Here is a 25,979-nt window from a genome sequence, read left to right on the forward strand (position 1 = left end):
AGGTGATAAAAATAAAAATTTACGACCTACTGACTTCCCTATTGTGACACTCTGGGCAGATTTTTAAAAATATAGATGCCCTGGTCCCACCACTGGTGAACTGAATCAGAATTTCTCAGAGTTGAATTGTGCTTGGTATTTTTAAAGTTCTCAAGGTCCTTTTTACATACAGCCAGGGCTAAGAACTGCTGAGCTAAGTGAGTATCACGCCAGACCCATTTAGGAAATAGCTTTCTAAGCAAGTCTTTAAAAAGAAACAAACTATAAGCTTAAATCATAGTGGAGTTCAAAGATCAGTGATCCTATAAACAAAATTTAAGCTGTAGTTCTGACCAGTCAAGTAGCAAGAAATAACTAATTGGGCCATTGGCAATGACCTTGTTTATTTCCTTCCTGTTGATGCCCCAAATAGTTTTTCAAATATAAATAACACGTGTGTTAGGAGATTTGTTTTAGGGAACAATGTTCGTTGTGTCACTACTCACTTGGCAAAATTTTCTCAAAATAAATCGTCAGTGCCATATAGAGGAAAAGATCAAAAGCCAACATGAAATTTGTTGCTATGATCAGATTTGAATAGTCTGATGGATCAGGAAATGCATTAGAATTCAAGTCATTCTCCAAACGTAAGAGCTGAAAATTAAAAAGAAATTAATTTAAGGAACTTAGGTTGACAAATTTTGAACAGTTCAGTTTGGCAGAAATATAAAATAGCTACTTTTTGCCCTATCCTGGGAGTACTAAGTTGAATGAAACTGCATACGTTAAAATTCTCAAATCTTTGGAAGGCATAGGCATGTGACCAAGTATAACGAAATTTAGTAATTACTGTGATTCAACTATGTACCAAGTGAAAATGGAGCATTAGGAGGAGGAAGGGAAGTATGGGAAAAAATGACATTTGAGCTTAACCTTAGATAAATTTTTACCAAATAGGACAAAGGTACGGTCCTGCTCGAAAATTACTACATGAGAAGGAGTTCATGCTCTTGGGGAAAAAAAAAAAGAAACCCACACAAAAAAAATGGTGTGTTTAAGGAGAACCAGTGGAAAAAGTGGGCTTGTCTATAATGTTCAAGTTAATGGGTCTTCTATAATTAATAATCCTTTCCTTAAGAATTATGTATGTAATGATCAACATTGCCATTTAATTGGAGGGACAGCAAAGTGAGTTCACGGTGAGAATCAGATAAAGACAAAGGACACTTGATGAGCAGAAACGTAATTCACTGGTCAATTCATGTATTTTCAAGAGGTTTTTAACCTTTGATTTTCTTTTACATGGTGCTTTGGACCATCAATCACTAAGCTATTCAATTACTAAGTCAAACTACAAACTGGAATAACGATTTAGACTTAGATTTGCAGCATCAGATACATATTTAATTAATAGTCAAAGGAAATGCTTTAGATTGTCTCTAACGAATTATATATTGATCTTCCATTTTCTCACTCACCAAATGGCTTATTTTGCTGAGCTCAGTGTATCCAAAGCTTTACAAGTTCACCTTTGCAATTTCCAAGTGTTGTGCACTGGGGCTTTAAATCTTACAATGCTCATCATAGAGACGACGATAGACAACTGAATTCCAGAGGGGAAAGATGCTTAGGAAATGCCATCGATAAACAATCAGATTGTTTCTCACCTGGGCCATTCCAAGCGTGAAGGCAAAGGGGCTCAGAAAACTTAAAATCCACTCCAAGGATGTAGGAAGGTGCCTGTACAATGCCGTAAATCCCAAACTCCCCCAAAAGACGGTAAGAAGGAACACGACCAGACCAGTGAGGAAAGATTTCTTTACCAAGACGCTCATGAGAAAAGCCAAAGCTATCTAAAATGAGAGAAGATCCATTTGCTTGATATTTCTCTAAGGATTATCATTAGCATAACAAAATAAAGGATTTAATACACAAAATTAGAGTTACATCTTTTTTGTCTATAATACAAAACTATTCTCTACAAATTGCACTATAAGCTGGCATTACAAAACACTATAGATCACATATATAGATGTTCTCGGGCAAATAGCAGACAGTGATGAAAAGGGATATGGAGAATAATTAACCTAATTGGAAACCAACACTTGATCCTTAGGGTCAGAGTTGAATGGAAAGCAATTTAGTTCACCAACTCACCAGAGACAGTCCATAGAGGAAAAAAAGGATAAAGATCTCCACGAAGCCAGTCAGAATGACAAACTGGACAGATTTTATAACAAGTGCCAAGAAAAGCGCCATAATGAAGATGAAGACGGCATAGAGTAAACCCCAGGAGAGCCTAAGGTAGAAACAAGATTTTATTTTAGTATTTCCTGTTTCTTTTTTTCTTTTTTTTTTTTTTTTCAACGTTTATTTATTTTTGGGACAGAGAGAGACAGAGCATGAACGGGGGAGGGGCAGAGAGAGAGGGAGACACAGAATCGGAAACAGGCTCCAGGCTCCGAGCCATCAGCCCAGAGCCTGACGCGGGGCTCGAACTCACAGACCGCGAGATCGTGACCTGGCTGAAGTCGGACGCTTACCCGACTGCGCCACCCAGGCGCCCCGAGTATTTCCTGTTTCATTGAAAGGAGGACCTGGGATCGATTCTAACATTATTCATCGATTCACTCATCCTTTCGGTAGATATTTATTGAGTTTTAGGATATGTAAATACAAGGAAAATGTGTTGGGAAGAATTCTCTAGGAATTAGGAATATTCGTCTTCCTAAAATTAATTTCATAAATACACACCCGTAAATACACGCACACACACGTAGCATTGTGGAGAAAAGGAGAAAATAGTCTTCCAGTCTGATTGATTTTGGTTCAAAGATTTTTCTCTGCTGTACTCATACTCTGTGACCTCGGGCAAACTTTGTAACCCCTCATTGTTTTGTTATTGCTCTGGACAATAGGAATAATATTACAGTATTAGATCAATGAAGTCATGTCTATGCGGGACCCTGTCCTAGTACAGAGTAACCCCTCCATGCATCTCACATTTTTTTTTTTTTTTTTTTTTAGTTTTAATTTATTTATTTACTTTGAGAAAGAGAGGGAGAGACAGAATCCCAAGCAGGCTCCGCGCTGTCAGCACAGAACCCAACACGGGGCTTGAACTCATGAACTGTGAGATCATGACCTGAGCTGAAATCAAGAGTTGGATGCTTAACTGACTGAGCCACCCAGGAGCCCTGAATCTCAGATCTTTTCTCCTCTCTGGGGCCTGTCTAGGGGTGAGGAGCTTTATGAATTTCCTCAGAGTTAAAAAAAATTCCTCCTTATGTGTAGTGCTGTCACTTTCTCTTTTTGTGGAAGCTTTCTTCTTTCTCTGGATGCGTACACCAAAAAGTCTACATACTTGGTCTCTAACTCCATCCATTTACTGTTAAGCTAGGATAGTTCACTTTCCTTTCTTCAATTCTTTTCTCACGTGGATTAATATTCTTTGAAGGATATAATGAAATAATAAAAGGCAAAGATAGCAGCAAAACCAACAAAATAATAGCCCACACATATAGCAATTACTCCATGCTGGACCGTGTTTTACAAACTTAGCAAATATCGAATCACGTTATGCCCACCACAGCTCTACGCAGAAACATCATTATTTCCTTCATTTTATACACAAAGAACTTACTGAACAAAGATGTCAAGTAACTATGTTTCAAGTCTAGAGTCATTAGATTTCACTGCTTGGCCATACTTCCCTCCAATATTAACTCAATGAAGAGTTCAATAGGGGTGCCTGGGTGGCTCGGTTAAGCATCAGACTCTTGGTTTCGGCTCAGGTCATGATCTCACGGTATGGAGTTCAAGCCCGGCATCAGGCTCTCTCTCTCTCCTCCTCCCTTGCTCGCATGCTCTCTTTCTCTCAAAATAAACAAACTTATTTAAAAAAAGAGTTCAATATTAATCTATAGGATTTTCTTCCAGATTCCAAATTTGTCGCCCTTCCCATATTCCGCCTGGCCTCCGAGTGTCTCTGTTATTTTACCTTCCCCTTGTGACGAACATCACGTCTATGCTTTTTCAGTCATGCTCAGGTTCTCTCTCAACACAGGGCTTTGTCCATCCTTGGAATCACCCAGCTCCCAAGATTTTCAATTCAAACTACACAGCCCCTCTTCGCCATCGCATACAGCTGACTTGTTCCCTCAAATATATCCATCATGCTAGATCTTCAGTCTCAAGAGAGCTCTAACCCTTGACTTCTTTTTTCCCCTTTCAGTACCATCCTGGCTTGACTTCCACGGCCGCCTGGCTTAGAAACCCAAATGCACCATTTCTACCTTGAGTCTCTTACCAGTAGACTCAACGGCCGTCCCTCACTATTTCTACCTCACAGCCACCTCACAAACCCAACCCTGATGTTTCTTCTTCAGTCCAAAAAGCCTCGTAATCCACAGCCTTATCCTGACAAGCATTACATCAAGGAGAATTTACCCCATTCATAGGGAAGAGCTGGAAAATCATTCAGTTTGAGTGCTGATGCTTTGAAGAAGCCCACTTTCCCCGAATCCCGACATTCACTCATTTGTGCTACGCTTTACTCACCAGAATGCCGAATCTCGAAGACCCATCATCCTCATCAAGCCCTTCATCTTCTTCCTCTCCCTTGTAACGTTAATAGACGCATAATAAATGAATGAGGAAAAGGAAATGATGCAGAAGAAAATGAAGAAATCAGTGGCAACACCTCCTTGATAAACAAAAGGATGTATCTTCATATTTTTTCCAGTGACAGACATCAATTCCTCCATTACTGAATGATTTGTTGCGGTCTGAGGAAATACATCAGTAAACAAAATTTGTATTTTAATGGATAGCACGTTCGTTTCCTTTTCAATCGTCTGTTTTCCTCTGAATACGTAACTGGTCGGTCTGGCTGTGACGCTAGCCTAACTTCTTACTCCCTTCTTCCACCACTGGCCCACTTGGAGCCTGGATTCCAGGCATTCTGAGGTTCTCACAGTTCTCCAAATTTACTGTGTGTTTTAATCACCTCCCCGCCTAACACTGCCCTACAATGTGCTTGAAGTGCCTTTATGACCTTACGTCATAAGGCATTAGGAATTCTTATTAGGAATTCTTAGGAATTCTTCCATGGCATTCTAGGCTGAGAAGTTTTGCTTGTTTACTTACAGGGACTTTATTTGCATCTCCTTTTCCCATTCTACTAAGATTCTTATTAAATGCCTGGCTTCCTGACAAGGTTGAGTCCTTGGGAGAGAAAATTTCCCTTCCATGTATGTCTATTGTCCCCATGGCATATCAACTTAAATAAACTTCGATCTAAAGAAACCAGTGATCAGAGCACCTGGGTGGCTCAGTCAGTTGAGCATCAGGCTCTTGATTTCGGCTCAGGTCATGATCTCACAGCTTGCGGGTTCGAGTCCCTCATTGGGCTCCATGCTGTTAGTGTGGGATTCTCTCCTGGGTTTCTTGGGATTCTTTCTGTCTCACTGTCTCTCTGCCCCTCCCCCCGCTTGCACACACATACCTGTCTCAAAAATAAATAAATAAAACTTAGGAAAAAAAAAAAGAAAACAAAACCAGTGATCAAGCAAAAGAATAAGGCTACCCATTTCTGTATTCTTCCATGAAACTTTTGAGGCTTCTCATACCGTTAATCTGCATGGAACGTTAGTTAGCTGGGAACATTCGTACTCACTTCTATAATAGCAGCATTGATAGCGGCTTGAAGAGCCAGAAAACCTTTTTCCCAGTATTGTGAAACTTGGCAGCTAACCTCTTCAGTACTCATTTCAAAACAATGACCTTTAAGGAAAAAAGATGATGGATGGTTTCAGCTCTGATCGCAGGAGACAGTGCACTTTACAATGGCTACAGATTCCAAATGTTATTTTGACTCAAAGCCTAAGAAAAGATAAATGGGGGGGGGGCGCCTGGGTGGCTCAGTCGGTTAAGTGTCCGACTTCGGCTCAGGTCATGATCTCGCAGTTCATGATTTCAAGCCCCGCATTGGGCTCTGTGCTGACAGCTCAGAGCCTGGATCCCGCTTTGGATTCTGTATCTCCCTCCCTCTCTCTCTGTTCCTCTCCCACTCATACTCTGTCTTACTGTCTCTCTCTGTCAAAAATAAAGAATAAAAAAAAAATTAAAAAAAAGGAAAATATAAATGGGAGTAATGATTTTCAAAGCAGGGCAGGCAGAGTACTTGTAGGGAACATTCTGCATTAAATGAGAATTCACCGTGCTTTCTTCCACTACCTTCCGTGCTTCTTCACCCATCGAGAATCTTGTTGAGGGGCTACCTGGGTGGCCAAGTCACTTAAGTGTCTGACTTCAGCTCAGGTCACGATCTCGTGGTTTGTGAGTTCAAGCCCTGCATCAGCTCTGTACTGACATCTCAGAGCCTTGAGCCTGTTTCCGATTCTGTGTCTCCCTCTGTCTCTCTGCCCCTCCCCTGTGCTCTCTCTCTCTCTCTCTCAAAACTAAACATTAAAAAATTAAAAAAAGAAAGAATCTTGTTGAGCTCTTCTCTTCACGATTTTGTATTGTCAAAACAAAATCTTTTTGTGTTTCCAAGGATTAGTAGGTCTCACACGGATTGAGAACTAAAGCTTTGCCTAGCATTAAATACACCACAGGCAGTAATGAGCAACTGGGAGTTTGGAGGGCATGACCTACTACTATGTTTAAATCATGTCAATCGGAACATCTTTTGAAGAAAAAACTCTTACCAAAAAAAAAAAAAAAAAAAAAAGAAAAAGAAAAAAAAGCTTATCAGTCCATTGAGTATGAAACTGCATTAAAGAGACACTATTTATGGGGCACCTGGGTGGCTTAGTCACTTAAGCGTCCGACTTCGGCTTGGGTCATGATCTCACAGTTTGTGAGTCTGAACGCTGCATTGGGTTCTGCGCTGACAGCTTAGAGCCTGGAGCCTGGAGCCTACTTTGGATTTTGTGTCTCTCTTTCTCTGTCAAAACTAAATAAACATTTAAAAAAAGAGACATTATTTAATATGAAAAATTAAAATTGAATATTGGAATTATGTGTGAGTTTCATTAAAATTTTAACCGTTTAAAAATCATTTCAAAATAGTTCAGGCCTAAATCGATGAACACATAGGTACCCGTGGCCAAATTTTAAAAATAAATAAATCATTACAAATATAATTGCAAACCCCAGTATATTGCCTAGGATCTAATTGCTTTTCCTAGCACCGAGTTCCTAATTGGCTCACTGCTTTCCTGAACTTTGTGTTCACGTATGCCTTTAAGCTTTTACAATGTATCTCAAAACTATACATGTAATTTAGAACTTTTGGGGCATCTGGGTGGCACAGTCGGTTAAATGTCTGACTTCTGCTCAGGTCATGATCTCATGACCCGTGAGTTCAAGCCTTGCATTGGGCTCTATGCTGGCAGCCAGAGCCTGGAGCCTGCTTCCGATTCTGGGTCTCCCCCTCTCTCTCTCTGCCCCTCCCCTACTAGCAATCTGTCTCTCTCTCAAAAAAAAATAAATATTAAAATTTTTAAAAAAGTATTTATATCTTGCATCTCATTACAGTGATTGTTCTGTATTTTGTTTCATTTATTCTATATTATGATTTTGAAATTTATGGCCTTATTTTTTCTTCTTATGATTGTGTAGAACCACATTGAAAGAAAATAATTCAATGTATTTATCCATTCTCTTATTGATAATTTGGTTAGGTTTTTTTTTTCTTTTTACTATTGCAAAGAAAAAAAAAAGGTTACTGCTATGAAAGTCCTTATATATGTCTTCTCATAATATGTGTGTATCAGTCAGGATAGTCTACAATATGCCTAGTAACAAACAACCCTCAGATCTCAATGTCTTTTCACAGCAAAAGTTTACTTCTCAGACTATAGATTCAGCACAGATATTTGGAAGGAGGGGTGCAAGGTCCTCTGTTTCACATCTAAGGGTCCCAAGGTGACAGGGTTTCTATCTAGCTTGCAGAAGTATGCGAGGAAAGGTTGTAGAGAACTCACATCTGCTTTTCAATGCCTTGAGTCTAGGTATCTAATTATAGCTAAAAACAATTATTCTATGCCCTAAGGAAGGAGAGGAGAATAGGCTGCAAATCTTCAATAGGCATGAGATTTTCCCTAATAAAATTCCTATGATGCTGGGTTACAGGTTATACACATCTTCAAAGTAATAATAAAATTTCTCAATTTTTGTGGAATTAAAATACTTTATAACAATTGGATTTTCTTTGTTACAGATCCTTGTCAATACTTTGTATTGTTCTATTTACTGTTCTTTGCCAATCTGGTTAAACGTGGTTTCAAAATGCATTTGCCTGAATGCTAATGCAGGTAAACATCTGTCCATGTGTGCATTCTGGATCTGTGTTTCTCCTTCTACAAAGTTCCTATTTATATCTTTCACTCCTTTCCTATTTCTACGTTTTTTCCCCCTTATTTATCCAAAGAAAATCTTTCTATATTCTGGTTATTGACCTTTTGTTAGTTTTTTTTAAAAAAAAATTTTTAACATTTTATTTATTATTGAGAGACAGACACAGAGCATGAGCAGGGGAGGGGCAGAGAGAGAGGGAGACCCAGAATCTGAAGCAGGCTCTAGGCTCCGAGCTGTCAGCACAGAGCCCGATGCAGGGCTCGAACTCAAAAACCACAAGATCATGACCTGAGCCGAAGTCAGATGCTTAACCGACGGAGGCACCCAGGTGCCCCATTGTTAGTTTTATTTGTATAAACATTTCATCACAAGTTTTGCCTTTACTTTTCACTCTCTCTCTGAGGTCTTTTGGTGAAGGTAATTCTTTAATTTTTATCTAGTTGAATTTAGCCGTCTTTTCTTTTGTAGTTGATGCATTTTTTGCTTTAAGAATTCTATTTTATCCAACAGTTATAAATATACTCTTCTATATTGACTTCTAGACAGTTTATAGTAATTTGTTTTCCATTGAGTTCTGTACTTGGAATTGACTGTTAAGAATGAGATAATTTCATTTTATTCTTTATGGAGAGAGAATTTTCCCAGCACTGATCACAATGTCTTCTCAGTCATATGTTAGTTTTCATGTTTAGGTGAGACTTTTCCAGGTTTCCTTCTGTTTCATTGGTCTTTTACTATGGCAATATCATACTGTGTTAATTACTTATAATTTCACTCTTTTAAAGACCATCTTGGCTTTTTTTCTTGTCCACTTCTTCACTGAGTATAGAGTCTCCTCAAGTTCCACATTAATATAGAAATTTTCATCTCATTTAAACCCCAGATCTTCTCACCTCTCCTCATGCAGCTAAAACCTAAATCTCTTCGTTACTGAGACTGACAAAACCATACAGTATTAATAATAATCAATCAGTTTGGATTTGGTGACTTCTTCATTTTGGGCCCTCAAGAATAAACTTACTCAGACACTTGAAGAGAAGTTTATTCTATTTTATCCATAAACAAATATACTTTCCTTTAAAATTAATATATTACAACTGCATATTACATATAATAGATATGTATACATATACATGCATGTGTATATATATACACGTACCTGTGTAAATATATATGTACATATAATACATGTGTATATAATGTACATATATGTGTATATGTACATATGTGTATATGTACATATAATACATGCATATAATACATGTGTATAATACATGTACATATAATACATGTGTACAATACATGTATAAATATATGTACATATGTATAACCATATATAATAACCATCTAATACAGTATATTAATAAACCCCAAAACCACTATACATTTTTAAAATGTGTTGATTATCCTACTGACATCACATCACAGGCAGGGGTTTTTAAATTTGCTGTGCTAACATATGTTCCCATGTACAGCCTATAACATAATTGTAATAGAGAGCAGTGGAACTGGGTAGCTAGCTAGTTACCTGTATGTTCCCTGTGTTCCTTGATCGTTGGGATTCTGTATCCCAGCGAGAATTTCAAATGATACGAGAATGTATTAGAAAAGCTGACTTGTATTATTTCTGCAAGATAATGTGTCCTTAATTCTTGAATATCTTCTTCACTGGACAGTCCCAAGACTTCTCTATCTGCCATTACAAGAAAGGCATATATTGATTAGTAAATTACAAGAGATCAACTTTAGGAGGCCATGTTAAATTGCTTATTAGAGCTTTCACTGGAAATAAAACAAAATCAAATATCACCGTTGAGTAAGTCAGGAGGAGTAAAATTTGGGAACAGACATTGCTAACGTTCATCTAGACACATTCGGAAGGACTCCATGAAAATTAGTTATTTTATTTTCATTTGTAGTTCTTGAACCAATTTCAATCACGTATAATATTACTCCATTCCAATTAAACTATTCACATAAGAATTAGCTTTGCAATAAATCTCCAATGGTAGTAAACACATGCATATATCTTTTTTTTAAATTTTTTTTTTTCAACATTTATTTATTTTTGGGACAGAGAGAGACAGAGCATGAACGGGGGAGGGGCAGAGAGAGAGGGAGACACAGAATCGGAAACAGGCTCCAGGCTCTGAGCCATCAGCCCAGAGCCCGACGCGGGGCTCGAACTCACGGACCGCGAGATCGTGACCTGGCTGAAGTCGGACGCCCAACCGACTGCGCCACCCAGGCGCCCCATTTTTTTTTTTTTTTAAATCACAGTTAGTCTCTGGCTTAGTCTCTGGTTTACAGCAGGTAGAAATGATTATAAAAATTCTTTTTCCTTTAATAATCCTGACAGTATGCTAAATAGACTAAAAACAAGAGTGAGAAATTTAAAAAAATATGTCGACTATGTTGACATCACTAAAATAATCCCTCTTTTCTGCAGATAGTGTATTCAACACCATACAGATGTCTCATTAAGACTGAAAAGATGAGAAGGAATACAAAGAGAGTCCTGGGTTGGATGGGAGTGTTGAAGATGAAGTCAAAAAAGAAGGCAGCATGTATTTTGATAAAACTACTTTTTTTTTTTTTTCCTGGAATCTATTCCTTAAACTCATGTGATCCTGAGCAAGTCACATAACCTTTATTACTCAATCTCCACTGTTTGTAAAATAAACATAATAATACCTATTTTTAGTAGTACAGAATATTACTAGAGTATAAAAAAGTAAAATACATAATAACAATATGATAGAATCATATTCTATTACTACAGAATAAAGTCTCTATAAAAATCTAGCACACGATAGCATTTAATGAATATTTACAATTTTACATTATTTATGACACAAAGATAACAACGCGTTCATTGTAAAGATAAACTTGACGTAAAGACCCTGTGCGCAGTAGTCATTTAATGAATATTTATTAACTGTCGCAGGGGACTTTGAACCAGGGTGTTGCTGAGAGGCACAAATTCATAGCGTTGTGACTTCCTACGAGGACATCTGTGAACCAAGGCAAACATGCGTTGGGATAGACAAGGAGACTACACCTTAGGTGGAGAGCGATCAGGCTATGATCTTGAATCAGAAGTGGGGTCAGTGTTTGCAGGTGAGATGCACAGTGTAAACATTCCAATTTGGAAGGAAGTAAGGCAGAGGTGGTTGGTGAGGCGTGATGGGAAAACAAGTTTGGCTGTAAACCATCCACCTGTCCTGGAAGTGTGCAGCGAAGCATGGACAGGAAGGAAAAGCCCAACATAATTTGGGAACTGTGACCACAGAACCTCCAAATAGATTACAGACAGGTGGACTTCTGGATACTCAATACAGTCAAGGAGTCAGAATCCAAGCACAAAATTAATGGTTACATACGCTGTACTAGCATCATGGGGCATAAGGTGACAAAGAGAAGAGACATTTTACGGATTTCCAGGGACCGGGCAGAAAAAGATCCAAAAGTTCTCACAGTAATACTCGTGGTGGAGAGTTATGGTGTTCAAAATTAACACGAAGTACCTTCCAAGGCAGATTTTTATGTTCTTTTTAAAAATTGAGATATAATTCATAGAACATAAAATTCATCCTTTAAACTGTACAACTTCATGATTTCTAGCATATTCACAAAGTTGTGCAAGCTCTAATCCATTTTTAAATTATAACTCAACTCACAATTATAGGGCGATCACCATAGATTCCCCTTGGAGGTATGCATTTATATTTGCAAAGAATTGTTTTTATTTTCCTGACATTCAGTCCCCCTTCTAGTAAACACTCCAAAATTCATCTGGGATACTGCCACTCTCCCACTCACATACCACGTCGTTTGGATGTGGTTTGCAAAGTGACGTAGGAACCCAGCCAATGGGCAATGACAATAGTATATTCTTCTATCCAATGAGATTAGTTCTTGGTGGACCGAGACCAACATTAATCCACAGTAGACCACTTTTCCAACGGGTCTAATCTCTAAAATTATTTTGAACTGTTCTGTACGCTTTTCACAGGGATTGTTTGTGGTAGGGCTTAAATCTGGAGATTCTACAGACTAAGTCAGCTTCTGTTTGGGGGGGAGCCAACCTGAGAATGAGGCCAGCACACAATACTACAGACCTAAGAATTGGAGACGTATTTCTTCCTTTGTTGTTGACACATCTCTATCCATACTCTTTTCCTTTAAGCGTCTAGCACCCCCTTTTTTTTGAGACAAGCTGAGTTGGGATTCTCTCATTCTCAACTGAAATAGTCATGAAAACCATAGCACTGTTTATCATATCTTGACTATGGTGATAATGTGGCTCAGAGAAGTTGATGACTTGCAAAACTCAATGCAAACCCAGTCATAGAAACACTTTTAGTCAAGCATTCTTTGACTCTAAGACTAGTTCTCTTACCTCTGCACCAGGCTGCTTCTCCTCTGATTTAAAAAAATTAGTTTTCAGGGAAGTGATCCTGACAGTAATAATACTCTTATTTTTCTTTTTTTAATATATGAAATTTATCGCCAAATTGGTTTCCATACAACACCCAGTGTTCATCCCAAAAGATGCCCTCTTCAATACCCATCACCTCCCCTCCCCTCCCTCCCACCCCCCATCAACCCTCAGTTTGTTCTGTTTTTAAGAGTCTCTTAAGCTTTGGCTCTCTCCCACTCTAACCTCTTTTTTTTTTTTCCTTCCCCTCCCCCATGGGTTTCTGTTAAGTTTCTCAGGATCCACATATTTACTCTTATTTTTCATTGATAAGTATCTTAACATGGAAGCGTGGAAATCTGAAACACACAATGAATACTCACTCCTCCATAGAATCCTCAAATATAGTAAAGCTGTTTTTTGGTAGTAAAAAGGTGGAGAAAGAATTCCTATAATCAAACTCAAGGAAAGACTAGCCGTTTTTGTCACTCATCACAAGCAAACGCTGGAGGGAGAGCCTCATTTTAGTAATAATGCTTCCATGGCAATGTCAACGATTTCCTTAACACTCCTGCTTTTCAAAGTCTGCCAAACTCTATATTCCATGCTTCCCCAAATCCTATGCGAGATCAAGAGTTCTCTCTTGAGAGACTGTGCACTCCAATTTCACATAATCTAGAAAATCTGACAAGTAACATGGTTTATCCACTGAAATGCAAATTAAATGCACGCATCTAAAGTCACTTGAACCAAATATTGCCATCAGAAATACTTCTCTTTGGTTGCCAGAAAACTCACCTTTCATGAAGGAGGCTAAGGCTACTTTGTCCATGATCTGCTGGGTTACGTTGGTGACCGGTGTGAATGCAATAGCAAATGTAGTATCATTGAATGAACCTACTGGTCCCAGGTCCATGGCGGGCAGTGAAGAAAAATCATGAGCTTCATGATAAATAGGATATTCATACAAAAAAAGCAGTAGGAGCAATGAGCTTAGCCATTCCTACACAATCCAAGACAAAGAATAAAGAAAATTATGAGTTTGAATCAGTTATCCACAATCATTTGGGCATACAGTTTGTCTCATTCATCTTTCTGATCTCAATGTGTGCCACATTAGGAACTGTTTAAAATATGTACCTTACAAATGTACCTTACAAATGGAACTCTAATTCCAATGAGTTATTTGTAGGAATTCAAATGTATTGATCCATAGCACCAGTCTAAAGCATGCACTGATCATGGACGTATGAGACGCAACAGTGGCGACCTATCAAAAATTTTTACCAGTGGGCAGGAACTACTCATGCTGTATCGGATTCTGCTCAAAGCCCAGCGTTACATGAGACAGTTCGAGGGCACCTCTTCCTTAGCAATAAAACATTGGCTACAAGGCAAGAGTCTGGTATTGGAAACTCCATACGATTCAGGCAACCGGAGAAGCTGTAACTACCTGATTTTAAAAAGACCCTGGAGTTTAACCAGGATTTTTGTTGTATGGTAGAATTATAGGGGCTAATACTAATTTTGTTCTTGGCACTAATGGCATTTCCAAGTTTTCCACTTGTTTGAAGAGAATAATGTATTTTTAAAAAGAGAAAGAGATTCAAAACCGAAAATACCCGCCAGCTACTTCCGGGGGTTGATTTACCGTGCCTTCAGAATCTCAGCATCTGGACCTGATGACTCATGACTAGGAACACTAGCAAAAATGTGACCACTGACTTAAAAATTTTTTTTAATTTTTTTTTTTTTTGAGACAGACAGCATGAGTGGGGGAAGGGCAGAGAAAGAGGGAGACACAGAATCCGAAGCAGGCTCCAGGCTCCGAGCAGTCCGCACAGAGCCCGACGCGGGGCTCGAACCCACCGACCGCGAGATCATGACCTGAGCCGAAGTCGGACGCTCAACCAACTGAGCCACCCAGGTGCCCCGTGACCATTGACTTTTAAAACATTTATTGGATTTTCTATTGTTGGCCAGCTTCAGTGCTTTAAGACCTCAATTTAGGGTCTATGTCAAGTGAAATGCCTGCAGACAGATAGCAGTTTGAGGAACAGCTTCTTCTGCAACAGAAAGGTGGTTGTGTTTTGTTTTTGGAAGGGGAGATATAGTATAGCTATTTCCCAAAGAATATACATTTTCGTCCTGTAAATACGAAGGACAGGCATACCATTAAGGGCTCTCTCTTCATTCTCCATTTTTTAAGAAGGTTCTTGCATAATAATGCGCATGTTTGTTGACACACACTTATCTCCCTCTTAATCATTTTGCCCTGTTTAATAAGAAAGACAAGACAATCACATAAATGCAATGGCCTTAATGAGAAGAAATCTTCCCACAAACAAACAATCAAAACAGATCAGAGCAGGCTGATCGTTGCAGCGCTAGACATGAGCGCTAGGAATTGAGAGTTCCGAAGTTAGCTTTTCATAACCCGCCGCCCTGGCTTTCTTTTCCTCCCACGTCCAAACTCTTTACTCCCTCATTTGTTCATCATGCATTGTGTCTATCATCATTTTCTTGCCTCTCAGCTCAAAAGTCATCCTTTGCAGCCCGCTCTGTGAAAGTGGATGTGGGCCCTAGACATATTTTCCTTTGCCAGCCGCCATGATGTAAAACTGCCTGGAGAAAGGACTGAAGAGGCATTTCGGGAAGAAAAGACTCTTCTTTTTGGTGTCAGAGGGGTTCATTTTCCTGGTTCTTACAGAATGTATTTCCCCCCCACTGCTCAGAGGAAATGATTTGCTCCAGCGCAAAGCATCTGGATGGTACAGGTTTCACTGTGTGTTTCCAACAGCTCTTGACCACAGAGCAGTAATGCATCTGGGAGCCTGAGACAGCTGGAGCCTTTCCCCCAGACTTTTGTTTCCTTCTGCTCTCCACTGCAAAGACAGAGCACTCCAGTCCTTGTGCCCATAGCTTGACATTCAGGCTTCCCTGTCATCCCGTGGGCTGCAACAACATCCATCCAAACACACCTTATTTGACACAACATGACCCTTGCATGGAGTTAGCAATGGCCATCTACCATTAAGAATGCGGTGGGAAACCTCTCTGCCACCGTTCTTAAGCAAAGGTGAGTTATTGCTGAGGTTTGCTTGGGAATCCAGCACTGATACAAAGCAGAGACAGGCTATCATCCAAGGAGGAGAGAGGATGCTTTCACATATCCAAGACCTCCCAAAAGATACAAGGATAGATCATACAACAGGAAACAAACCAAGTTTCAACAAACTGAAATTATACTAAGTTTCTTTTCTGACCGTGAGAATAGGAAACTAGAAATGAGTAACAAAAGAAAAGCTGGAAGGACATCGAATCAGTGACCAAAAACCTCCCAACAGGGGTGCCTTCATGGCTCCATTGGTTAAGCATCTAACTCTTAATTTTGGCTCAGGTCATGATCCCACGATTGTGGGATCAAGCCCCACAGTGGGCTCTGCACTGAGCATGGGGCCTGCTTGAGATTCTCTCTCTCTCTCTCTCTCTCTCTCTCTCCCTCCCTCCCTCTGCCCCTCACTCGCTCATGTGCACACACTCTCCTTCTCTCCCTCAAATAAAAAAATAAAAAATTAAAATTAAACAACCTCCCAAAAAAGAGAAGTCCAGGACCACACAGCTTCACTGAATTCTACCAAACATTCAAAAAAGAAGGAATGCCAGTCCTTCTCAAAGACTTCAAAAACCTGAAGGGGAGGGTACACTTGCAGAATCATTCTATGAGGTCAGCATTACCCCAAGGCCAATGCCAGATATGGATACTCTAAGAAGAGAAAATTACAGACCAATATCCCTAAGGAACATAGATGTAAAAACCCTCAACAAGATTTTAGCAAACTGAACACAACCACACATTAAAAAGATCATACACCACAACCAAATGGGATTCACCCCCAAGATGCAAGGATGGTTCAATATATGCAAATCAATAAATGTAATACAGCACACGAGTAGAACGGTAAAAATCATACGGTCATCTCAATAGATGCAAAGCATTTCACAGAATACACATCCTTTCATGATAAAAACTTTCAAAAAAGTAAGCACAGAAAGAATAAACCTCAGCATGATAGAGGCCATATACCACAAGCCCATGGCTGACATCATACTCAATGGTGAAAGGTTGAAAGCTTTTCCTCTAAGATCGGGAACAAGACAAGGGCACTCACTCCTACCACTCCTATTCAACATAGAAGTTCCAATTCTTCACCTCTACTTTTGTCCATACCTTTTGTCTGACAACTCTGGAGTTCCTTCCTTGAGGGCAGATGATAACTTTGACTGTAGAGAGGGATGGGAGCACTCTGTTACCAGAATTGTGCCAGTTCTGAGCCTAGACCTTATGAGACCTTGAATCTATCTTCTTGTTCCTGTGGCTCTGCCGTTGCTATCAGAGCATACCTGGGCTAGCCTCTGGGATGAAAAGCACATGAAACAGCGGACTCATCCCAGTCATCCGAGTATAGAGTAGCCGACATCAAAGGACGGCCAGCCAGACCCCAGAGATCTGAGAAAACTTATCCAAGATCAGCAGAACCACCTAAAAACTACCCCACACATCCCAGCCGTAAATGTTTATTGATGTGTGTTATTTGTTGCCTTTTTTTTTTTTTAGTTTTGCTATGAAATGTAAATACAGCTACAGACAAGATATGTTACTTAGGATCCCCTACTTAGCCCCTACAATATTGCATTTCTTTGGTTTTAGTGGTTTTTTAATATTTGGTCTCTAACTTGATCATGCTGTAGTCTGAGGAAGTGCTGCTCTGTAAGATATTGTTTCATTGAAATTCCTTGAGACTTCCTTGGTGGTTCAGCATATTTTAATATTTGGAAATACTCCATGTTTGCTTGAAATAGCCATATGTCACCCTTTAGTTTGTTTTGTACGTATCTTTCATAATTGTGTTCTTCGAACCTTCAGCATCCTTTTGAATGTTATTTGCTAGAGCAATCATTTTATGATAGAATTCTATTAAATTTTTCCACCGATCATGGACTTGCCAATTTTTTATTGTGTCTCTGTTACATTAAAAAAATTTTTTTAATGTTTACTTATTTTTGAGAGAGAGAGAGAGAGAGAGCAGGGGAGGGGCAGAGAGAGAAGGAGACAGAGTATCGAAAGCAGGCTTTGTGCTGATAGCAGAGAGCCTGATGTGGGGCTCAAACTCATGAACCGTGAGATCATGACCTGAGCTGAAGTTGGATGCTTAATTGACTGAGCCACCCAGGTGCCCCTCTGTTACTTTTTACTGTGTGTATTTATTATTTTGTTTATTAAACTTTTAAAAAATTGTATATTTTTATTTATTTACTTATTTAAAAAATTTTTTTAACGTTTTATTTATTTTTGAGACAGAGAGAGACAGAGCATGAATGGGGGAGGGGCAGAGAGAGAGGGAGACACAGAATCGGAAGCAGGCTCCAGGCTCTGAGCCATCAGCCCAGAGCCCAATGTGGGGCTCAAACTCATGGACCGCGAGATCGTGACCTGAGCTGAAGTCGGACGCTTAACCGACTGAGCCACCCAGGCGCCCCTATTTATTTTTTTTTTGAGAGAGAGGACAAGCAGGGAGGGTCAGAGAGAAAGAGAGGGAGACAGGGGTGCCTGGGTGAGTCAGTCGGTTAAGCGTGCGTCTTAAGCTCAGGTCATGATCTCATTATTCATGAGTTCAAGCCCCGCGTCGGGCTCTGTGCTGACAGCTCAGAGCCTGAAGCCTGCTTCACATTCTGTGTCTCCCTCTCTCTCTGCCCCTACCCAGCTCATGCTCTGTCTCTTTCTCTCTTAAAAATATATAATAAATATTTTAAAAAGTTTAAGAAAAAAAGAGAGGGAGACAGAATTGAAATTGAAAGCAGGCTCCAGGAACTGAGCTGTCAGCACAAAGCCCAGGCTTGAATATACAAACTGGGGCTCAAACACACAGACTGTCGGATCATGACCTGAACCGAAGTCCAATTCTTAATTGACTGAGCCACCCAGGCGCCCCTATTTATTTTAGAGAGCAAGTGTGAGTGGGGGAGAGGGACAGGGGGAGGGGAGAAGGAGGGAGGGAGAGAGAGAGAGAGAGAGAGAGAGAGAGAATCTTGAGCAGGCTCTGCGTTGAACGTGGAGCCCGACCCAGGGCTCAATTCCCTGGCCCCGGCATCATGACCTGAGTCAAAATCAAGTCAGACAGATGCTCAACTGACTGAACCACCGAGGTGCCCCTAGTCAGTGCATTTAAAGGCTAAGTGGTTAGGTGCATAAAACCTTGCTCTATTGATCTTTTTATTTTATCTTTTTAATTTTTTTTATGTTTATTTATTTTCGAGAGACAGAGAGAGACAGAGCATGAGCAGGGGTGGGGCTGAGAGAGAGGGAGACCCAGAATCCGAAGCAGGCTCCAGGCTCCGAGCTGTCTGCACAGAGCCCGACGCGGGGCTTCAACTCACGAACCGTGAAATCGTGACCTGGGCTGAAGTCAGACGCTCAACCGACTGAGCCCCCCCAGGCGCGCCCCTACTCTTATTTTAACGGTGGGTTGTTTTTACTTCTGAGAGCAGCATAGGGACATGAAGTTTCTTTAGCTTAATATTTTGCCTCATGTTGCTTTATCCTTCTCTTTATTTTAGCCTTTTGCTAAATTTTAAGACGTGTGATTAAGGTAGGAAGGAGTCATCATTTTTTTTTTTTTTTGAAATTCAAACTCGTAGACACTATATTTTTAAGAGGTGAATTTAGTCACGTGTGAGTGTTTATTTTGGATGATCTTCCATTGTGTTTTATTGTCTGCTTCTAGTCCTGTCTCAATAACCTTCTATTGAAATTTATCAAGGTACCCCCCCCCCCCCCCACCATGTTTCCTTTCCTGTCCCAAAGATATAAAAGATATTTATATTCTTTTAATGATGACTACTAATTTTTGGACTCTCCTAGGAAAATATCTTTCCTTTTCAAGTGGAAACTCCACATCATTTATTATCACGACCCTCTTACAAACAGAGACTTTCCAGACAATTATCTCTCAGCTGAATTTCAAACCCTATCATTCTGGTTACTGCTATAGAGATTTGGTTCAATTTTTACTATAAAGAATACATATAATTTAAAGGATACATAAAGTGGATTGAGTTTAGCCGCCCAGAGCTAATTAAAGCTGCCAATGGATTGCATAAGGTTACTATGGGAAGGCTGTGATGTATTTGAACTTATTCTTGAGGTGGGGGATAGAAACTCCACCTGAACGAGGCTTGGATAGACTTTAGCCAGATTAAGAACCCAGGACTCTGACTTGTACGTGGGCTAGTTCACTGTGAGAACAGCCCATGGACTCTACCTAAAACTGCCTGCAGAGGGCAGTATTCTTCCCGACATAGCCTACCAGCAACCAGAGAACAGTATAGCATTACACCAGGCCGTTCCCCTGGGCAAAGAGCATATATGAACGTGTACGTGTGTGTGTGCACCTGTGTGCATATGTGAGAGCTAGTGGTGGTGGTGAGGATTAGGCAGGGAAATTTATGCTTTTTTTTTTTTTTTTTTTGCAGTGACCCAAAATACCTCCCAGAAGGAAGCTTCTCAGTGCATAATAGTAATACCACATCGTTCCAGAGCCCTAATCAGCCAATACTACACAAATACGATTTGCTGAGGTTCTCCTGAAAACCGTGGAAACTGAGGGCTTTCAAAAGGTCCTCACTGTAGGAGCAAGCAGTATATCTAAGCTGGATTAAAGAGAGTAAAGATATTCTGGAATGATCATCAGTTTTCTGGAAAGCATGCCAGGGACGTGACTTGGGAGAATGAGTCGAGACTTTTGAGAACACAGAGTCAGCGGCTCCACCTTGAATTTGGCTCTTAAGTCCTGAATTTGGTGCAAGCATTTTCCTCCTCCCGTGTGCATCTCATGCCGGCCAGGGACAGAAACCACACGGTTGCCATGAACTTCTCCGCAGTGATGAGGAATGGTTGTGCCTTTGCCCGAAGCTGTCATTCCATTCATGCCACGGGACGACGCTGAAGGCTGTGCTATTTCCTAGAGACCAAACTCATAGAAGATGTCCAGAAGCCAGTTCCAATGGGAGGCCAAGAAAGCCTCAGAGAGCCCCGGGGTTAAACCCTACACATCAGGCTATTGAGTCTGAGGGGCTAGTCTAGGTGGAAGCAGGTTGGGTGAAGAGGTTAGAAAGCCCAGGGAATGGCAGGTGATGGGAGGAAGACAGTTCCGGGGGGGGGGGGGGCTGGGGGAAGCATTAGGTCAGGTATCCAGTGATAACAAGAATGAGGATCCCATAGGCTGTCCCTAGTGCAGAGAATTCAGTGTGGACACTTTTAAGGGGACTGTGCATGGCTGCGTAGGAGGGTAAGCTGGCCAAAAAGTGATCTCGCTGTGGAATCAGCTGCAGCCCAGTTCAGCCTGGAAACGTCAGTGTGGCTCCCATCCCTTAGATTTTCCATTGGAAATTAGTATTGCCTACTTCCCTCCCCCCCCCCCCCCGCCCCGATTCACGTATGTTCTGTAATTTATCAGAAGACTAACAATAACATGAATTCCTCATTATACATGCAGTAGATAGTTTCATTTTGTAAGGGCTCCGGTTTTCCTCCTTTTATACGGTTGTTAAATTCAGGGCAAAACGCTTATACCAGAGCAGCTTGAAATCTCTGTTTATAGAAGTAATGCACATTTGAAATAATACTGTGATAAGGAAATGCTGCAGTCAATTTTGATTCAACACACCGTGTGCACAGAAAGCATCTTCTGCTTCCAAAATTCTCACAGAGCCAGAGACAATAAAAATATTTCTGTAAATGCTTTTGGTCAACAGTCTAAAAGTCATGGAACAGTTTATCCACAATAGCCCCAAATTATTATGCAATAAAAGCAAAGAACCATCACTTCAAAAACAATTCAGGTTTACAAATCCGTTCTCAAGATCCCTACTTCTTCCCGATCAACATGTTAAGCAAAGTTCAGCTTATTTCCACACTCAGTTTCTGGTTAAAAATCATATTAAGAGTTGTATGATTTTTACAACTTTGTATTTTAACTCAATGCCGTCCCTTCCATCATGTTAAACAGGGAGTACTCAAAACATCAAAACAGCCCATTAATTTTCAAAATAATTTCCCCACAGAGGGGTAGCGTCCAAATTTATAAATGTGTGATAAGGAGAAAAGAAAAAAGAAAGAAAGAAAACCCCGAAACACAAGTCACAGACCAGAAAAAATAAAACCAACTTACTCTCGAGAAATCTGAACCAAGGAATCCAGAATCACACTTTATCCACTGACGTCCTTGTTTAGAAGAAAACAGTTCACATGTTTCCCCCCCCCCCCCACCCCGGTCTCTACCACCTCTCTGCAATTTGCTTTAACTGTTTGACTTCTGTGAAAAGTTCCTGCGAAGACAGCCTTCAGAAGTTCTGACCTCAGTCCCGCAGGTCCTGCCAAACCTCACATTCACATGATCTCTCTTGGACTGTTGGGGTGTTTTCACTTCTTTTCAGCCAGTTCCTGTAGAGCAGTAACATTTACTCTGTTTCCTGGACGTATCATATTAGGAAGAGCAATCTTATCAAGGAGGTCCGATATTTCTAAGCTTTCGTCTGGTATGGCCAAGATAACTGTGGACTAATATCAAAATCTAAAGCAGTGCCTTTGAAGGGAAAGTCAACCGTTTAATCCGAGAAAAGCTCCTCTCTACACGGCTCTATGCTGCCTGATTGACATCATCACTTGGATAATCAGGGTTTTCATTTCTCTGTGTCTCATTTTTATTCGGCTCAGAATATTTCTAGTCTCCCTTGCGATTTACTCTTTGACCTGTGAATCATCTCAAAGTGTGTTGTTTAATTTCCAAATGCCTGGAGATGTTCCTATTATCTTTTGCTTACTGATTTCTGGTTTCATTCTTTTTTTGTTTCTAAATTTTTTTTAATGTTTATTTTTGAGAGACAGCGCAGGAGTGGGGAGGGGCAGAGACAGAGAGGGAGACACAGAATCCGAAGCAGGCTCCAGGCTCTGAGCTGTCAGCACAGAGCCCGACGCGGGGCTCGAACTGACAACCTGTGAGGTCATGACTTGAACTGAAGTCAGACGCATAACCGACTGAGCCACGCAGGCACCCTGATTTCCAGTTTAATTCTACTGCGGTCAGAAAATTTACTGTGTATGTCAAATTTGTTAGGACTTGTTTTATGACCCAGGATATGATTTATCTTGGTGAATATTCCTTATGCACTTGAAGAGAGGTGTGTTCTACTGTTGAGTGGGGTATTACATAAATATCTATGAGATCTAGTAGGTCGATGGTGTTTTTCAGTTTTTCTATATTTTTGTTGGTTTTCTGTTTATTAGGTCTGTTGATTACTGAGAGAGGAGTATTGAAGATTTTAACAACAATCGTGGACTCTTCCGTTTTTCCTTTCGGGTCTAACTAGTCTTGTGTCATGAGCTTTGAAGCTGTCGTTTGGTGCCTACATAGTTAGGACTGGTATGTCTTCCTTGCAAATTGGCTTTTTATCATTATGTAATAACGCCCATCTTCATTCCTGGTGACTTTCCGTGTTCTCAAGTCTACCTTGCCTGCTTTTAATAGGACCATTCCCACTTCCTTTTGATTAGTGTTTCCATGGTATATTTTTCCCATTTTTTAATTTTCAATTATCTATATCATTATATTTGAAGTGACCTTCTTTTAGCTCAAGTGAGGTCCTTTTTGTTCATTTGTTTGTTTAATTCCAACCTGATAATGTATGTCTTTTAATGGGTGTCTTTAGAGCAGTTACATTTCATCTGACTACTACTATTTTAGGATTCAGGTCTGCCGTTTTGTTATTTGTTTTCTCCGACTTTCATCCTTCTGTTTCCCATTTCCTGCCTTCTTTTGTCTTCTCTGAACATTTTTAGTTTTCCAATTTACCCACTGCGATGGCAAACTACATATATTTGTATACTTATTTCAGTGATTGCTCTAGGGATTATAAAAGACACATTTAGGGGCGCCTGGGTGGCTTGGTTGGTTAAGCATCCGACTTCGGCTCAGGTCATGATCTCACGGTCCGTGAGTTCGAGCCCCGCGTCGGGCTCTGTGCTGACAGCTCAGAGCCTGGAGCCTGTTTCAGCTTCTGTGTCTCCCTCTCTCTCTGCCCCTCCCCTGTTCATTCTCTGTCTCTCTCTGTCTCAAAAATAAATAAATGTTAAAAAAAAATTGAAAAAAAAAGACACATTTAACTTTACACAGTCTACTTAGAAGAAGCAATATTTTACCACTTTAAGTAGAATATAGAAGTCTTACCATCACATAGGGGCAAAACAGGTAGGCAGCCAACAGGGTGTTGCTTAATAGCTAAAACCGGAAGTCAAGAATGGAGAGTAAGAGGCTAAGGGCAGTCACTATCACCCCAGTAAAAAGTTCTTATCACTTATGTAGTTCCCGGCTCTGAGCTAATCTTAAGGTCCAGAATCTATTGTCTGAAGAAGCAGTCAGAAGAATCCCCAAACATCTTGACAAGTATATACTCTGATGATTTCCCCTGGGCCTTACTCGAAGGGACCTACAGCCATTTACTTGGATGACTGTGCACTGGAGAAAGAAAAATTCTCAGACATTTCAAGAGCTATTGGGCATAGGGCCTAAATGGACATTGATACCTAGAAAACCAAAATGTCACTATGGCCCCATTGTTAGAATGGGTGCATGAAATTAAGGTAATACGTGGAGTTGTGGTTAAAACCCAGCTTTATGGGGTCCCACTGAGTCTATGAACACAAACACACCCAGTGGCCAGTTCTCTAACACCAGGCATAGCATCCGAACTAATATACTTGGTATTTGGAATAATCCCCATGTTGGGTCCTTGGCCTATGGGTAAGAAGTCTCATAAGGGGGTAGAGAAAGTGGATACTTCTGACAATTCCTTCAACCCCACTCCCAGTCAAGACACTGAATCAAGAACAATACTGTATCTTGAGGAGGGGGAAAGTAGAGACCATTAATGACATAAAGGATTCAAAGAGGGCTTCTGGGTGGCTCAGTCGTTAAGCATCTGCTCAGGTCATGATCTCACGGTTTGTGAGTTCAAGTTCCACGAGACCTGCTTCCAGTGAGTCCCGCTTCTCTCTCTCTCTCTCTGTCCCTCTCTCTCTTCCTCTCTCTCTTTCTCTGACTTTCTCTCACTTGTCCCCACCCCCCCCCCCCCGCAAAAAAAAAAGAATACAAAGAGAGTGTATCTATCTTCATTTAATTTGCCAGTCTCATCCCTCCAGAAACCAGATGGGTCCTGAACAACAACCAGATTGTTGTAAACTCAAACAGGTAGTGACAGCTGCTCTGTCAGACATGGTATCTGTTTCTAGAACAGGTCCATGACATTCAGCTGGTGACTAACCAGATGCCTTATTTTCTATTCTGATTAGAAAAGAGTTCACACTCAGGTGAATTACACAATAATATTCCTTTATAGTTTTGCCTCAGGGCTATGTTAACTCTCTCGCTTCTGTTATAGTCATAAGAGACCTAGAGTGTCTCACGGAACATCATATTGATACATCGATAACTGACCTATCAGGACGAGAGATGACATGGGTAAGACACAAATGCTCCAGAGAGTAGGGGACAAATCCCGTGGAGGATAAGGAACCCATCACCCATGACCCATCACTTGAAGGCTTGCTGGCTCCAGTGATCAGGGGCGCTCTACATTATCTCCTCCAAAGTAAAAGACAATTTGACATATCTTGTATCCCCTACCGATAGAAGACCAGCACCTAGTATGTCTCTTTGGATTCTGGAGGCAACACATTCAACACCTAGTAATACTTCTCTGGCCCATACACTGCCTGACAGGGAAGGATGCCATCTTTGAGTGAGGCCTGGAGTAGGAATGGACTTTCCAGCAGGCACGTAGTGTCCTGCAAATCGTTGCCATTCTGTCACGTGATCTACAGGCCCTATGGTAGGAGAGGGGTCAAGGGCGGGAAAATTCTGTTAAAATGAGAAAGTTCCATTGTGTGGGCTTCCGGTCCTTGGGGGATACATCAGAGACTTACCAGTCTGTGACCTCTTTACCAATGAAGATTTTAGGAGTCAATGGAAATCATTTTGCTCAGTCAACTTCACACATTGTATGAACGTGCATTCTGCTTCTGTAGATAATTTGCATAAAGAGCTTTATGGGTTTATAAAAGCTCCCACCTGCAGCTTCCCATGTGACTTCCATACAACCT

At 40.5% G+C, this 25,979-nt stretch overlaps 1 protein-coding gene across 1 annotated transcript in view; it reads right to left on the minus strand.

Annotated features, from left to right (window-relative positions):
- Nucleotides 1–22,458, minus strand: part of ABCA8 (ATP binding cassette subfamily A member 8) — a 75,102-nt gene extending 52,644 nt beyond the window's left edge. The window contains exons 1-9 of the mRNA XM_030296096.2: nt 21,994–22,458; nt 14,937–15,038; nt 13,562–13,766; nt 9,872–10,036; nt 5,657–5,763; nt 4,540–4,766; nt 2,137–2,278; nt 1,647–1,832; nt 486–633 (exon numbers count right to left, since the gene is read on the minus strand). Of these exons, the coding sequence (XP_030151956.1) occupies nt 486–633; nt 1,647–1,832; nt 2,137–2,278; nt 4,540–4,766; nt 5,657–5,763; nt 9,872–10,036; nt 13,562–13,766; nt 14,937–15,032 (1,276 nt within the window). The 5' untranslated portion in view covers nt 15,033–15,038; nt 21,994–22,458. The remainder of the gene's footprint in view (nt 1–485; nt 634–1,646; nt 1,833–2,136; nt 2,279–4,539; nt 4,767–5,656; nt 5,764–9,871; nt 10,037–13,561; nt 13,767–14,936; nt 15,039–21,993) is intronic.
- Nucleotides 22,459–25,979: the final 3,521 nt, after the last annotated feature.

The sequence above is a fragment of the Lynx canadensis genome, chromosome E1 (genome assembly GCF_007474595.2).
Source record: "Lynx canadensis isolate LIC74 chromosome E1, mLynCan4.pri.v2, whole genome shotgun sequence".
Taxonomy (NCBI): domain Eukaryota; kingdom Metazoa; phylum Chordata; class Mammalia; order Carnivora; family Felidae; genus Lynx; species Lynx canadensis.